General features: G+C 37.2%; 2 protein-coding genes across 2 annotated transcripts in view; one reads left to right on the top strand and one right to left on the bottom strand.

The window, feature by feature from the left end:
* Lmpt (four and a half LIM domains protein limpet) overlaps nucleotides 1–18,144 on the bottom strand; it is a 241,741-nt gene that overhangs the window by 99,546 nt on the left and 124,051 nt on the right. The gene's annotated exons all lie outside the window — the stretch shown is intronic.
* LOC141433842 (uncharacterized) lies at nucleotides 14,745–18,005 on the top strand. The gene has a single exon (XM_074095943.1). The coding sequence runs from the start codon at nucleotides 15,204–15,206 to the stop codon at nucleotides 17,403–17,405; it is 2,202 nt and encodes a 733-aa protein (XP_073952044.1). The 5' UTR covers nucleotides 14,745–15,203; the 3' UTR covers nucleotides 17,406–18,005.

Here is an 18,144-nt window from a genome sequence, read left to right on the forward strand (position 1 = left end):
TATAAAAGAAGCGAACCGCTTTGTGCGGACCAATAGAATAGATACAACAGTAAGGCCGAAGGTGTATCTCACTGGTTTAGTAACAGCCTCTAGCATTGAAGAACGCTAAGTATTTTTTTTGTAAAATGTGAACTTACCTAATAACAAGGTCTAGAATGTCCTCCTGCTCAAACACCTTGCAGTAAAGATGCAGCACTTGGAGACAGGCGTACTGCAAGCCCGTCCAGGACACGTCAGCAGCTTTGAGGGCCTCATCCCAGGGGCAGTTCTCGTGCCTCGAAAGACACAGCATGCCTTGTTCGTTCTCCGTTGGAGGCATCAGGTCTTCGGCACTTGGCTATTACTGTTCATCACTGTCTACTTCAGCGTTTGTAAGGTTTATTGGTGTTTTTGTTTTGTAGGTTCTAGATAATGTTAATCAGCAGAGTTATTAAAAGTTACGTTAATTTTGGGGCTGCTTTGACGGTATTAAAATTGCTATAAAATTTGGTATCGGCTATACGAGGCGGGTTTTTGATTTATCAACGAAAAGAAGATCGATGCCAACATCGACTGAAAGAAGGAAACGCGTATAAAAATGAGAGTTAATCGCAAAACTACTATTAAATCATCCAGTTTGAGGATTTCGCATAAAAAGTTTGTTTCTGATTATTTCGGATTACGTAACAATATTTTCCTTTTCCTGATATCGTGAATAGAATGGATATAATTACAGTCTAAACCCGACGCAAACTGATGCCATAGGGTCTGTTTAAGGCTTGCTGAAATATTACTTTTTGAACTGGATTTCATTGCCGCTTCTCATTTGTCTCTGTGAGACAAAGTTAAGCATGTGATCAATGTTGAGTTCGAAAGAGAATACGAGTATGACATACGACACAAAGCGAAGAAACTAGGTAGGTATATAAAGTGATACGAAAGAGATGGAACCGTAAAAGCTGTTAATAAATATTACCATAACAGCTCTGTTAAATTATTTCAAAACAAACAAGGATTAATGCACGCTCTAAACAATAATAACGTAATAGTAAAGTTTCGTAAGAACTTTGACCCTTTGTGAGGTTCTCGGAAATGCTACAGGATAATGCATATTTTCCAATTACGCAGTGATTCGAAGCAAATCAAGTATACAGTGGTTTGACACACTTTAAGACTATTTTATCGTGTCCATGAAGGAAGTTTTAAGTAAGGGAAGAATATTTGACGCGACGAAGAGCAGTAGGTTCTATCGCCGCGGATGATACTTCAGTAAATACTCGTACCGATATAGAACTTTTGCGAGAAAACCAATTTCTGGTGAAGTGGTAGTTTTTAACAAACAATGCTAAATATTAACAACGTTAATGCGAAAGTGCTTTAACAATGAATGCGCGACTTGAGGTAAACGGTCGATTTATTGGCGTATATTATTGAAATAAATAATATACGAGGATATTGTTCAAATATAGTTAAGTTTGCATATGTTTACACGTGTAAAGAACGAATGGGAATTCTAAAAAATACCTTATCAATGCCTTTGTTCTCCTCTCTGTGTATTTGTATTTTTATTTTTATGTGCAATAAAGAGTTTACATACATACATAAACTCAAAGTCAAAGTCAAAATATCTTTATTCAATTTAGGCTATAATAAGCACTTATGAATGTCAAAAAAAAATCTACCACCGGTTCGGAAAAACCTCTGCTGAGAAGAATCCGGCAAGCAACTCAACGAGGTATATTTTTTTTAAACAGATTTACATTATTATTAAATGATATGTGACATCCCAAGTATTTAACACAACTTTATTTTAACACAGTAGGTTCGCTATTTGAAGGGATCGCTAATGCGGATCGGAATTATTTCCAAATATCCCTGTCCATGATATAATCATTAACTTTATAATACGCCTTTGATATTAATGTCTTCTTGACAATAGATCTGAATTTTGTATCCGTTACCATCCATACATCTTTATGATCTTGAAAGAATAGGTCTATCACATGGTTTTAGCTCTTTTTGTTTAGGTTGCGAGTGTTCTGTCTGTCATCAGTTACTTACTCTTTTAATATAAAGATAGATAGATTGGCCTAATTCTGTTCAAGTTAATTCCCAAAATAAGGGCTAAATAAGCGATAAGGCTGCCTATTGCTTACCTTAGAAAGTCTCTGTGTATATACCTGTGTTTTCTGTACTGCTTACTGTGTTGGTGTGCAATAAAGAGTTATTGTATTGTAAATAAAAAATCAAAATGTCAATATCGTAATGAATAAGACGTTATTATACCTCTAATAAAAGCTAAAAATAAAATAATCCCGTAGAGAATTGAATATTAACATCCATTTTTCGTTTGTATTCGTATCTAAAACGAGATTTTTTGTGTCAATACAAAACCCGGGTAAACAGTTTTCCAAACATTGTACATAATAATATCTAGTATGACATAATTAACCTAATATGGCATGTAAATGTGGACTGCGTGCGACTAGGGTTACTTACCATACCATTTTAAATGATATTGTAACGGGTAACTCACATCTGAAATCGAGTTTAGCTCGACATGTTTCGGGCTATTTCGTAGCCCTTCTCCTACCCGTCGCGTGCTCCTGAGAAGAAGGGCTACGAAATAGCCCGAAAAATGACGAGATAAACTCGATTTAAGACGTGAGTTATCCGTTACAATATCATTTAATATGGTAAGTATGATAAGTAACCCTAGTCGCACGCAGTCCACATTTACATGCCTTATTAGGTTAATTATGTCATACTAGACATTATTATGTACAATGATTGGAAAACTGTTTACCCGGGTTTTGTATTGACACAAAATATCTCGTTTTGAAAGAAATATTCACTAAATGAAACTAAATCATCATTTCATTCGTAAAACTATGTAAACTTTGTAATAAATGTAGATGGAAACATATATTTAACTAGCGGACCCGGCTGATGTTGTCCAGTTGTCCTGCCCGGCAAAGCGGCAATTTGTAAAATCCCGGAATTCCAATTGTAAACCAGATCGAATAGTTTACGCGTGCGAAGTACACAATATTTCATCCGAATCAGCCCATTCCGATTTTTTATCTAATGAGGTAATTTCTCAAAACCCTGACACTTGTCAAGTCCGGCCGCAATCTAAAGGGTCAAACACCCTGACGTATGGCAACCCTGTGACCTCTCGAGGAAGCGGCAATTTAAACAATTTGTACCGGCCATTGTCTCCTCTAAACATGCTTTGTGTACGCGTATCGTTGAAGGACTAATCGTCTGTCTGTCAACTGCATGGCTATCGACCTTAGTGCAACATTAATGACGTTTTGACTACAATACGGTATTTGACAACTCCTGAATTTGCCATATCTTAATATTATTTTGAAAATATTGATATACAGATAGTGTTTAGCGAAGAGAAAATTTCAATCGGTTGAAAATTGGATTGTTAGTGATTTTTTGAAAAATCTATATACCTGTCTCTTTCTCAAACGCTTTTCTCTATGCAGCAAGTATGGCGGTACTGGCGTGTGACGTCACATGCCAGTATGCCTTTCTCTGTCTAATCTTGAATTTCAAACCTTTATAACTTTGTTATTTGTAAAGGTAGCTTAAAAATTGTTTTTCTATTCGATAACAGGCATTGTGTAGTTTTAATTTATAAAACATATACAAAATAGTCAAATACCGTATTAATCACATATGTAATGTATTATGAATTTTCGCAACCCTTGATGATTGAATCTATACTTCTCTAGTTGCATATGCATAATTATGTTATTAGTTCTGTTTGAAACGTCTATTCTAATTTAAATTAAAAAAATCGGATGGTATAGGGATATGTAGTCTTAAGTAATATTATTTATTTTACTTCGTATGAAATTAAAAGGATTTTTTAAGGAAGTATTAAAAAAAACTGAAAAAAAACTTACATATTATTTTACCACTTTGTTGGCATAATCTACTAGTTATGAGAAACATTTGTCCGTATCTATTGCGTAGGTACCTATCTATTCTGTGCTATTGCAAGTTAACCTTTGACAGTTCAACCGACTACAAACAGCGCTAAAAATTAGCTGAAGGACGTGAAATCTGAATCTGTCCCTTTCATACACAACGAGTTAAAAGGGAGCGGCACCCCTGTTAAACTTAGTGAGTACTCCATCGGCATGCCATCATAAAAATAAATGGCTGCAATAAAAATATACCAATTACGTTCACTTTTTAATTTGCACCGTTTGACACAGATTGTAGATAAACTGATTAACTTAGGGACGTTTGAGTCACCACACTAGTGATGGGGTATGGTAGGTAAATACTTGGTAAATACATACATACAGCAAAGTTTTTATTTTATTTATGTCTTCGAGAGCCACAAAATGAATACTAAGAGGACTATAAATATTACTTATATGATTAAAAAAACACATATTTGTTTTACAGCTCACATTTATATCGTGGTCTTCATTTACGTCGTATATGACCTACTTATAATATGACTTAGCTAGAACATGACCTAGGTCATCCAAAGGTATGTAACACCCATGCAAAATTTAATGTCTAGTTATTAAAGTTAAACCCTTAAGGAGTAACACGCACGCAAACACACACACTCACACACACACACACACACACACACACACACACACACACACGCACACGCACACGCACACGCACACACACACACGTGGCTATTTAGGTGTAAATAAGTTTAAGAGTGAATAGATCCGAATGTTTCGTGGATGTTTTTATTCCACATCCAACGTTTTCACATCCTTAATAGATTACGGTTTTACGATTAATTCCAAATGTAGTGCCCATGCGCATAGCTTAAAGCTGTTATGGAGAAAAGTCCATTTTTAGATTTAATTAATTTAAACGATTCCGAACCTAAAATGTTTAACGGCGAAATATTTAAGGCTTAGTTTAATGAAGTAAGGGTCTTAGACGGACTTAGTAACCTTGACAACTTTAGTTTAGTGATTTGAGGTTAATAAAGATTATTGGCCTTTCCATAAAAAGCTTTACGTCTTAGATTTGCCTAAAATTGCAGTTTTGTATGAACTGAGAAGTGTTCAACGCATGCTCACTGACAGTCTAAAAGTCTGTCAGAACATGGTCTGCATTTATTAACTTTAAGTACCTAACAGCAAGTAACAATTGAATTGATATCAGAATTACTTCTATTTTTCGAAAAGAAATCTGCAAAAACAGTGAAAACTAAACGTAAGTATAACCAAACAATCTAGTAATAGGTAGATGGAAAATGATGATATTGATGTTGATGATGATGATGATGGCTGATAATTTTAAGAATTTAGATAATTTAAAAAGCATGTTATTGACTCAGCATATAGCATCAAGCAGACACTTCTTTAAAGGAATAAACAATCTTTAACCGCTTTATTAGCTTTTTGGTGAAGTTAAGTTAGGTACTTAGGTATTCGTTTGGGATATTGCTGTCTTTATCGCTCGTGACATAAGCGCTCGCAGCCGTCCCCCCCATGCCTTCCGCAACGACGTCCGTAATTTATATCGAGATAGCTGTAGGCTTTTCAAGATTTGGGCGGTTGAATTTTGGGTTTCGTTGTCCTCATATTATACGAAAAGTAGGTATAGCAAAGAAATCAATGATATTTTATTATCAAGATATTCATTATATTTTCTATGCCTGTGGTTTTTTCGATTTTTGTAAAAATGCTTTATTAGGCTGTAATTCTCGTACAAAGTTGACATCTTTTTTTTGTCGACTTTTGAGCTCCTGAAAATCTGAAAAACCACAAATTACGTATCTAGTCCAGACTTACAAAATTTCATCTATTTCTGTTGGCTAGTTTTCAAATGAGACCGGGACTACGTTTGTATGGAGAATGGAACGAAGAGACTTCTCTTAAAGGTGTTTAAAAGCATTGATACAGCAAAAGTGTTCCGGTCAGGGAAAAAGGTTGCTACGTTTACTTTTGTCATCGTGTCATCGTTGGAAAAAAACAGGTATTTAAGTAAGTAAATTTCGAAGATATTTTAAGATTTTTAAGCGGAGAGTCGAAATTACTAAAAGCTATTGACACTTTTATGCGTTCCCTGATGCAAGCGATAATGCAGGACATCAAAGTATTTTAAAAACCGGTTTCTTTTAGTAACCGACTGAAGATTTGATTTCGTTTTCGGACTTTTACGATAGAAACAACAAGGTTCGGCTATTTTTTCGTATTTCATTATTATGTATTTATTATGGTATTTATCCCTTTATGGGATAAGTTCGCCATTGTTACCTGTTTCTCAATTTGATCTGTTTTATGTAGAGTCATCAGCATCAATATCTAACACAACAAATAACAGGCGCTATTCAACCCGTCCACTGAAGGGGTGTTTCTAACGTACCTAATTTAAATGTTTAGTCGATAATACGCATCCAGTTTTATAATTATCGCAATGCGTATTATTGAACGCGTTTAATGCAGGTAGGTGAATAAGTTCATTTGAAGGGGCCAATAAATATTCAGGCTTCTCTGTGGTACCCATAATTTTCATTTGTCATAGAGTTATTTATAAGGAATATGCAAGCATTGTTTTTGTTTCAATATATCTTTATTGCTTGTCAAACCGAGTTGATAGTTTTTTCAGACATCTTTAAAAAAACCTTTTTTATAAAAAAAACCCTTATTTTGCAAGAGATACGTTTGTTACATTCTTCGTTATATTTTCCAGTTTCATATCACGTTAAGTAATTTGAGCGAAAAAAATTGTTCCATGCGTATTATTTATTGTTAAAGTTAAACTAACGTACGTAACCTAATCCTCTGCATTCTGTATGATGGCATTTAAAAAAGAGCTGAATACAGTACAGTCTTTCATATACAGCGAACGTTGGTGTAGCAAGAGAATTTAAATTATGACAAATGAAATTATGGAAAATTAAGTAATTCGAAAATTTAGCATAGCATAGAAATTGAGCGTTAGGTTAAGCGCCATCCTAATTGACCACGGGAATTTTCCCCCTTACCCTTCCTTTAGCTTCCTTTAGCTCCTTATACTGTGCCCCAAGCAAAACCACGTGGAAAGACTTGTACAAACTAAATTGTACTATAAATTTATGACGCCTATTTATTATAGATCATCTAGCCGCTGCGCGATAAATCTGCGAGCAACGTTAAATATTGCGTACGCGCGTGGCATTGTAACTGTCATAATCGAATTATATATCCAGTGCGATGTGCGGGATATAATTGAGCGCATACTCAGAATCAGGGTGTAGTGTTGGAGAATTCATGACAATGATTGGCCGATTCTTTACTTACGTGTGTCCTCTCCGGAAAGGGTTATAGTAGAGGCTTAGCGGCGCGTAAGTGTTACGTTATTTTTGGGTGTCGATATATCGATAATTATATATCGGTTTTCCGACATATCGTTGCAGATCTTTAACTCTAATAATTTTTAATAAGTACATAAATTAAGACAAAAGTTAGGCTTTTTAATTAATGTATAATCAATAATCACATTAAGAGAAATAAATATGCAAGTAGTTTGTTTTAATATGTATGTTAGGAGTGATTCATTTTGTATTGCATTGTAGAAAATGTCAAAATTTAAAAAAGTTCATAATTTAAACCTCCTCGTTAACTTGTAGTCCAAAACAATGTACAATAAAAATAAAATACAAAAAAGTAGTCTTTTCTTGAATCATGTGCATTGTGGTGCACACTGTCAATTTAAGGGCTAGCCTTTCAATTTGACTTATTTTTTGATCTAGGTAGAACCGAACAGAATTGGTAGATCTATGGCCGGCCTAAAACTACGTCTCTAGTTAGTAAATAGTGACGTATCCAGGTCAGCTTAGAAGAGCTGAGACGATCCGCGTGACATAAGGTTTCAACGCCAGGCCGCAGAAACTAGAACAGATTTGACGGAGACTATGCTGATTTAATAAAGAGGTTACTTATGGGTAAAACCTTAAGGATATGACCTGTTGTCTGTCGCAGTAAGTAACGTGTAATAAGTCGACGTTCCATATTCGAAAAATCAAATTCTATGCACTCCTACATACATACAACAGGTCATCTTCTTAAGTGTTTTTACCTGCACCTACTCTTGTTTGTGACAACATTAAATAATACCTGCTGTTGTGTTATTGAATAAAAGATATGTTAACTTTATAACAGAAGAGCAACGGACCTTTTATTCATAAAAATAAAAATAATATTAGGCATCTCGTCTCGATGGCCAGTAACAATTTAAGGCTTATAAGACTAAAAAGTTTTATGTAACAAATAACTTTGAGGTTATGGTTATACTTTATTTGATTAGTTTCTGGAGGCTGATCTCACCAAGCCTCGAGCCGTTATATTGTAGAATATTAATCTTCAAAGTAGGCGAAGCCACGAAGTTAAGCTAGTATTATGGGTTTAGCTGTAGTATACTTTCCCTGTTCTACAATGGCCCCAAAACACACCATTTATCCAATAAATCCCTTAAGACATACGTGTCATTTCTATATTTAGAGAAGGTCACATGTCCGCACCTACTGTAGATTAGTCAAATGGGAAATAAATCTTTGAAGAACGATTCCCTAGAGCGTTTTATTGTATCTTATTTAGGTAGGTTCTTAACCACAGGAAACTTACATACCTGTAAACTCTAGATATTTAGTCCATGTAATTTTTATTTTTATCTGTTTCAAATTTACTTTGTTTTACTGGCTATTGTTTCAGATTGACTTCATTTTTGAGGATTTAGGTTTGGAAATTTTTCGAAATGTCCGAGCCATGAGGATTAAAAACGTAAAAATATGATATAACCAGCTTTTTCCTGCGAATTGGTCTGTGAAAAATTCGTTTATCGCTGCGGGAACTATGCAATTTTCTGGGGTAAAAACTATCCTACGAGTATGTCCTCCCCATGCAGCGTCTCAAATTATCTTCGTTCGTACCTTTCAATTAAATTAGCCCGTAGCGTGAAGAGGTAACAGATCAGACTTACTTTCGCATTTATATAGTAATAAGAATTAGTACGAATTTCAGGCATTTCGAAAATCTCATGAGGTCTAAGGCTCAGAGCCACTAGCCTAATTTTTAACCCCCGACGCAAAAAGAGGGCTTATACTCGTACGAGTAAGTTTGACGGCAAAGTCTGCCTGTGTGTCTGTGGCATCGCATCGTAGCTCTCAAACGGTTGGATCAATTTCGAACCGTTGTTTGTTTCACGGGAAAACGAGTTTTCTTGCGTTAGTTCTTAGCTGTTTAATAAAAAAACAATCGGCCATTTTTGAGATATTGAACCTTAAAATGAAAATGCCGAGAGTTTCTCAACTTTTCCAAGTTAATTAGATTATCACTAGAATGTAAGCTCATCCGTGTCCATTTTTATGGAAACTAGGTAAAGTAAATGAACTAGAAGGTGAATGTCATATGATGTAGATAACAGGTGATAAGATCCAGTACAGTTCAGATACTTAGCAACCGCTGAAATTCTAAGGAACCTTAGATAAGTTGGTTACTAGAATAGTGTGCTGTAATAGGATTGCTACTTATTACAAGCTTTTATTTAGTTTCACCTTTCCCGTTGTCTGTCTGTCTGTAATCAAATCTTGCGACCAACTTCGAGTAGTCAGATTGACTTGAAATTTGGAATACTTATGTAAATCGCGAGACGAGACAATAATCTAGTAGTGACATCCTGGTAGTCCAGCCAGGATCGTCTACGCAGGACATAGCTCTTCATACTCTTCAACGATTGATAGCATCGACTTGAAATTTGGTAGGCAAACATAATTTGGGCGATAATGCAAGTACAGTCAACAAAAAGTACAGTCAGCAAAAAAAAGCTTGTATTTAAAATGATATTTCTATCGTTAGGTTATTTATTTATTCAATGTAGTTACACAGTATACAGTAAGACTAAAACAATAAATAAATAAATTGTTAGGTAATGAAATGGCAGTATATTTTCATTTTTTTAATGACCTTATTTGAATTAAACAATGAATTGTCTTTTGGCGCTCAGGTTTATTCTATCCTCAGTTTTTTACCCCAGATAGAATTAAAGTTAATCTCGTATAATTAAGTTTTTATCCCGAAAAATAGCAGTTCCCGCGAGACAGCGACGTTAGTACTATTATATATTCTGTAACAGCGATAAACATTATTTCGCAGACGAAGTCGCGGGCAATAGCTAGTTGAGTATAATTTTAAGCCGATTGCGACTTTCCGTAACGAAACTAAACCTGAGGGTCGCGTTGTTACGGAGCCGAATGTTACAACAACAACATCCTGAGATAGAATATGACTCAATCCATCACCAAAAAGCCAACCCTCAGCGTCACAGAACGGTGCCCGTGAAATATGCTAAATTAATTTGTAACTCACACTGACGTCAGAGCAGCGCAGGAGTCTAAAACGATCGTTGCGAGTTCAAATGGCCAATAAATAGTAGAGGTGAGACGTACTGGAAAACTGGAATTAGGTTTTATCGTGGACGCCTAAAACGCGTTCCCGCCCGGGCGTCTTTTAACGTACGAGTACTTACAAGTACGGAGACTCAAAACGCTCAGTGCCCTTAGTGTAAGTTTTCGGTTACAAAATACGTCTCGATCGCGTTCGCGTTAAAATTTCAATTTGTATGGAAACACGAAATCGAAAACGTTTCGCTGAGGCCCTGTTCGTCTGCATACAAATGAGAGTTTAACGTGAACGCGACGAGACGTATTTGTAACTTTGCACTTAGTAGTAAATTTTCGTTACAAAATACGTCTCGATCGCGTTCGCGTTAAAATCGATCCGCGTTCGTACATAAACTTTCTCGCTGATGGAAGGCTGATGTCTGATACCCTTTGAGAATATTTGTATTTAGTCAACCGATTCGAGACGTAGTTTGTAACTACATACTAAACTACTACGCTGGACTGTATTTTTACGGATTCGGATCGGACGTAGTGCACACCGCTCTAACACGCCGCATCTCTCAAGTCTTGCAACTCGGCGACTTTTAAAATACGCCAGATACATTAATGAGATATTTACAATAGGTACTTAACATTTTTTTTACTCTTGCTGTCAGTGCGTATAAGCTATAAGTCCTGTATAAAGTATGAAGGAGTTTTTTAATAACATGTAGCTAAAATAAAATAGGTACTCGTAAGTCCCAAAACGTTCCAAAACTTCATAATATATGACCGTATTTTCAAGACGCTTTCATACAAAAAAGTACCTATTACGTACACGTACATTTACCTTTTGAGTACGTACTTTACCTATTAAGTGGCGTACTCATAAATACTCGTAGTCGTACTAGTCTTTGGATCTAGTATTTTTGTGGACGCGTACTTGGAAGACTTTTGCATTTGGCCTAATACGTCTCACCTCGTAATAAATAGCATGCAGAAATCGGTTTCAGGGATTTTGTCAAATCACTAAACAAATCTGGTGAAATATCTACCTATTTTTTTAGGTTGCCTTTTTAACCCCCGACGCAAAAAGAGGGGTGTTATAAATTTGACCGCTATGTGTGTCTGTGTGTCTGTCTGTGGTACCGTAGCTCTTAAACGGGTGGGCCGATTTGAATGCGGTTATTTTATTTGCAATCAGGTTTTTTGGCCGATTCCGTCATAACACTAACAGATTCAGGGACTTGATCAAACGACTGATTTTCTCTAGGCCAATGATAAAATGGATTCGCCACTTCAAAATCCTGCGTGATTGGTCATATCTGTTACAGCTCTGTTTTGGGCGTTTCCTTGCGCTTTACATAAGTATATATTTTTATTAATTACGTGGCATAGTGAAAAAAAACATGTTTTTTTAAAATAAAAAACAAATACAATTTTACTAAAATTGGCGAGTATAGATTTAGATAATCACATTTTATTAATGTTAATTATAAGTTATTTCACTAACGTGCGAATAAACTTGGTACCTATTCAATTCAATTCACTTGCAAATTTCGTAATTTTTAGAAGATCTTAGCTCTCTTTTTTTCTAACCTAATTTAGACTCTATCAGCAAAAACATTAGATTGAAAATTTGAATGTAACTGAAGTCCAAATGCGACGTAATGAAAATTCAAGTATCACATACAATCACTCGACCTTCACCTCACATTCAGTCAAGAAACAAATGAATTGAGCAAGTTCTTAGTTTGAATATAAATCATGGGTTAAGGGCAAGAAAATAAAATATAAAATACATACATGTATGTGCAGTCGAAGAAACTGAACCCGTACCAGAGTAAAGAAACTTTTCATAATCGATTCAATTTCACATGTCATTGCATAAGATGTCTTAATTAACAACAAAAAATATTTTTTCATTTTTTTTTCATTTTGCTATGATTTCATTTGCAAATGTCTGGGATGTCAACATGACATTAGTAACCCAGAATCTGAATCATCTTGATTCCATGCCCGCGACTGTACACGTATGAACTGTAGTCTTTTAGTGTCATTCGATCTGTTTGTGTTTTTTTGTATTTTGTGTGTAAGTAGTGGAATTTAGTTGACCTAATAATCATAACAACTTGGTGATTGCACATAGAGCGTATAATATACTAAAAGTCATATACGTACGTACATAGGTACGTACTACATTCTTTCGGACATGAGGAACGCTCACTTGTTATTTGCACGTTGTACAAACAAACAAACAATTTAATGTATATATTTTTTATTTTTTTATTATCTACATCTATATCATATTTTTTATTTTTTTTATTACTACTGGGGTCTCAAACTGTGCGAGGCGCCACGGGACACCACGTGGCACACCTATTTGAAATCCCCAGTTTTTTTATGTTTTATGCTCGCACTATCGCCATCATCAGAATGATCAGCGTCAGTGTTCCGATCTATTGTGTGACAGTAGTTTTTGGATTGGTTTTTAATTCGCGTTTTTTAGGGAATTAATATTGGTATTTGGGCCAATCAACTTTTTTACCGACACTAATCTGTCCGCGACATTTTTCAAACAATTGCAGATTTTTGTAAGTAAACATGTTTTTTCTGTAATTTAATAGATGGTGTACATGAATCCATCCTACGTAAGTTCAACCTATTAAACCGAGAAATATATTGTTGGAAATACGATTTTTTGGTAACGCAATAGACAAGTTTGGTAACGCAGGAGTCGCCCAAAGTGTGGGTAACATAGTTGATTGGCCCATTTACAAAACTTTCAAATTCTTTCACATCTTTAGTATAGACTCAGTAGTTAGTTTCTTATATCGGAAATTCATGATAGAGCAGCAACGGATTTGTTTACATTTTTTGAAGCGTCCGAACCAAAATATTTACACTGTAAAATAATGAACAGTTAACATAAATGTATTTTCTTTTATATCTTAGATGAAAATGTTGGGTTTATTTACATACGTCTAGACTTCGAAAAAAGGCCCAAGTACGAGTAGTTATGGTGCATTTTTGTCTTTAGCTATCGGCAATATTCGAGTTTTTAAACGTCACGATTTAAATTTGATAAAGACCGATCTTTGTAACTAGCTTTATACTGCGGCATCGAACCAGAGGAAGAATCTATCCAGTTAGCAACAGTATACACATACGCGGAAATAAAATTATGTCTACTCCACATTAGTTCTAATGAAATTAGTGATAGCAGCAATTGGACCATTCCCGTCGAGGCCGCGCCTGGCTATAAAATATATTTTAGTCACACATTTAAAGGTTCGTTAGCGTAATGTGGTCATAAACGCACGCAGTGTCAAGTTCGTTGGAAACAAAGAATCACGGTCAAAGAATAAACTATCACACGGTTTTTTAAATGTAGGTCATGCCAGCGTTTGAACTATTCATTGGAGACATGTATTCCGCCGTTTTGAGGGTTCCATACCTCAAAAGAAAAAAGAAACCCTAATGATCGATCACCTTGTGTGTACTCGTAGTCTGTTAAGACCTTTTTTCTCAAGAACGCGTAAAGGTATCCAGTTATTTTTTTATTACATACGTCAGCAATCCCTTAAGATCTGTGTAGAAAGATCTACTAAGCATATAAAAGATTAAAGTGTATTTTTATACAAAAATCTTGGGCATCAAAACCTATAAGACATTTTCGCAGAATGCAAGAAATTTCACAAAAACCTTGGTCTCGCAGCGCAAGAAAATCCTTTTTTTATAGAAATCTAAACTTATTTTTGCCTGTTAAATGTTCCGGGATCCTCAGCGCGCGAGCCCAACTCACACGGCCGGTTCCTTTTAATTTCACAATACAAGTATTTTCATGTTGTTATTTCTGTTAGATTAATATAAATAAGCCGTGGTGGCCTAGTGGTTTGACCTATCGCCTCTCAAACAGAGGGTCGTGGGTTCAAACCCCAGCTCGCACCTCTGAGTTTTTCCAAATTCATGTGCGGAATTACATTTGAAACTTACCACGAGCTTTGCGGTGAAGGAAAACATCGTGAGGAAACCTGCACAAACCTGCGAAGCAATTCAATGGTGCGTGTGAAGTTCCCAATCCGCACTGGGCCCGCGTGGGAACTATAGCCCAAGCCCTCTTGTTCTGAGAGGAGGCCTGTGCCCAGCAGTGGGACGTGTATAGGCTGGGATGATGATGATGATGAATATAAATATTGTAGTCTCTTCTCTTTTTGACTTTAATTCCCACTGTGTATATTTGCTGAATAACTGACAGGCTGTTAGTAACAGCTGCATAATATTTACACAAATATCCATTTCAATTGCAACTAATCGTCCCAAGAGCATCGTAGGAATTAATTCATTCGTAAAACAAATAAATTTAGTAATAGCGTGTTGCCAATAGCTTTCCATATGTATGTGGGAATGAGGGTGGATTTGCGGATGAATGATTTGATGGACAAGAGCGGACGGAATGACCGATGATTATTGTGGAGTGAATGGGACAAGCGAGTGAGTTGAAGAGTGCGAGTTACGATCGGGTGAGCCTAGTTGCTGCATGTGTTTCTGTTTTATTTTGTCAATTAACGTATTCCATTTAGTTTTTTTTAATAAACTTTTCTACTTTGTGTTTTAAAGTTTGTTTTCTTCGCACGATCCCACATTTTTGGGGGCTCGTCCGGGATCTGAAGGAAAAAAAAATAACTGCGAATACGACGACGAATGGTGTGCTACGTGTAACGAGGCGGTTACATTTTTCTGTTACGGCGGTTGCTACTTACGACGGGCGGCCGAAATAACAGTGACGACGAGTTTTTTGCTGGCTTTTGGAACAAGACGGTTTCTTTCGAGCGGCAATAAACGGCACATCAGAAAGATGCAAACAGATAAGGTTTATGACGAGGCAGCTGGCGAGGCTCCCAGTGGCGGTATGGATGGGGTACCGGCACTACGGATCCGAATGACGACTGCAAAGGCACCTAAATCGCCCGCACCCACGTCACCGACACCACCGGTGATGCCGACGTATGATGTTAGAGAGTGTGGCAGCCTGCAGTACATCGACGATCTGATACGAAAGTTTAGCGCTCAAGACAAGACCTACAGCGTGACCAAATTCATTGAAGACATTGACGAAAACGCGGTGATTTTCGGGTGGACGCCATTGCAACGGCTCATTGTTGCTAGGCGAAGTATGACCGGTACCGCGGCACTTTGGTTACGAGCAGAGCGGCCGTTTAAGTCGTGGGACGAGCTTAAACACGCGCTAAGCAGAGATTTCCCCGACACGATCGACATAAAGGCGGTACATGAACTGATGGCGGCGCGCAAAAAGAAGAAAGACGAAAGTTGCCTGGATTACCTTCTTACGATGCGCGAGTTGGGTAAAAGGGGAAAAATGCCGGACTATGTGGCGATACAATACATAGTCGACGGCATCCAAGACTTAGAAACCAACAAAATGATGCTGTACGGCGTTACTTCGTATAGTGAATTAAAGGAGAAAATTAAGATCTACGAAACGATTAAAAACAAGATGTCTACGCATTCGCAAGGTTCGCAGTCGCAGCATAATACGAAGAACAACCGGCCTAAACCTGTTTTCCCTACCTACAAAAAAAAATGCTACAGCTGTGGAGAGGATAATCACGTTTCCAGTACGTGCCCGCATAGAGAAAAAGGTACAAAGTGCTTCCGATGCAATCAGTTCGGACACATATCGGCACAATGTACCAATTCTGCAACAGGGAGAAAATCAGCTGGTGGCGAACATAATGGCGGCGCTGGCGGAAGTCGATCGGCGAATTCGAACGAGAACGAATTGAATGGAACGAACTTATGCCTGCTAGTTGATGTTCGAACGAATGAGTTGGACGACGAATGTGCATCGAATGGAACGACCGGGAGCGATTTGAAGATGGCGGCCATGGCGGCGACGAACGTCAAACGTCACAGGAGTGTCACTGACAGTGACAGTGACAGCTCATACCAAACAAGAAACAGTACTGATCGGAAGCCAATAAAGAAGATTTTATTGTGTAATCGAAGCATTAACGCGTTGATAGACTCCGGTAGTGATGTGAATTTGGTGTCGGAGGACTGCTACAAGCGGTTAGGCGCGCCGAGCTATAATAAACGCGAACTGTTATTAACGGGACTTGGCGCGACACGAGTTATATCGCCGGGATATATAAACACGAACATTGTGATTGACGAAGAGTGTTTTAGTGTGATACTACATCTCGTACCTAGAGACATTATGCCGTATGATATCATTTTAGGCCAAGAATTATTACACGATGTGACAGTTATCATGAATGGCAACCAAGTTCAACTGTTGAAGCGAGACGAAAGGTGGCTTCGTAATTACTCGTGCGATGTGTTTGTTTCTGATGTTTTAGGGTACGGGGCGGATCCTGAGATTCAACGTGAGGTCAGACAGTTGGTGGACTCCTATCAGCCGGTAAAGACGCGGGAGGCCCCAATTGCGTTAAAGATTGTTTTGAAAGACGACATCCCAGTTGCTCAGCGACCTCGGCGACTGGCGTTGACTGAACAAGCGGAAGTGGAGAGGCAAGTGACTCAGTGGTTGCATGATGGAGTGATAAGGGTAAGTTTCTCCGAATATGCTAGTCCTTTGGTCCTGGTGAAGAAGAAGGACGGCAGCACCAGGATATGTGCGGATTATCGCCGTATAAACGAAAAAATGGTAAAAGACGAGTATCCATTACCAATAATAGATGACCACATAGATAAGCTGTCAGGTGCTAAAGTATTTAGCATGTTGAATTTGAAGAATGGGTACTTCCACTTAAAAGTACATGAGGAAGAGAATCGACATACATTTAATAAAGGGCGCAAGAAGAGTCAACTCTACCAAGTCGGCGATCGCGTGGCAATCAAAAGGACGCAGTTTGGACCCTGTTTAACACTGAAGGCTAAGTTTTTGGGGCCTTACAAGGTGGTCGCAGTGAAGGGCAATGACCGATACGATGTTGAAAAGATAGATGGTTCTTCAGAGGGCCCAGGAAAGACTGCTTCTTCAGCTGATAACATGAAGCCCTGGCCCAGTGATTAGAGCAAGTACATCATATTCACGAGGTTGGTATGACATTTGCGCTTATGGTTGCCATGATGATGAGCTGTCACTGACTTGTTTGTTTATGTTTTTTTTTATGTTTTCTCTTATGTTTTTTTATTGTTCATAAACATTGTATGATAACGATAGTTACTTGATGGTGATGTGGTAAATATCTTTTACTCTTAAGGTGGTAGACATTGTTTTTTTGTTTGTTTACTATGACTGTGTCATTCATAAGACGTTTTTTTATATAAACTATTATGTCCCAGGTGACTAACACCACATAAAGTATAAGGTCATGTCAATAGTAGTTTTGTTTTCCATGTAGTAGAGTTCATCGACCTCACACATGTTGTTATGATTAAGGTGTACCTGTACCTAGGTTAAGATGTTTTGTGTTGTATGTAAGACGTTTTGTTTAGAGGATGCCTGGGGACAGTCATGTGTGTAGGATGGCCGAATGTGGGAATGAGGGTGGATTTGCGGATGAATGATTTGATGGACAAGAGCGGACGGAATGACCGATGATTATTGTGGAGTGAATGGGACAAGCGAGTGAGTTGAAGAGTGCGAGTTACGATCGGGTGAGCCTAGTTGCTGCATGTGTTTTTCTGTTTTATTTGTCATTTAACGTATTCCTCTTAGTTTTTTTTTAATAAACTTTTCTACTTTGTGTTTTAAAGTTTGTTTTCCTTCGCACGATCCCACATGTATTGAATTGTACTTTCATTTAATA

The sequence above is a fragment of the Choristoneura fumiferana genome, chromosome 12 (genome assembly GCF_025370935.1).
Source record: "Choristoneura fumiferana chromosome 12, NRCan_CFum_1, whole genome shotgun sequence".
Taxonomy (NCBI): Eukaryota; Metazoa; Arthropoda; class Insecta; order Lepidoptera; family Tortricidae; genus Choristoneura; species Choristoneura fumiferana.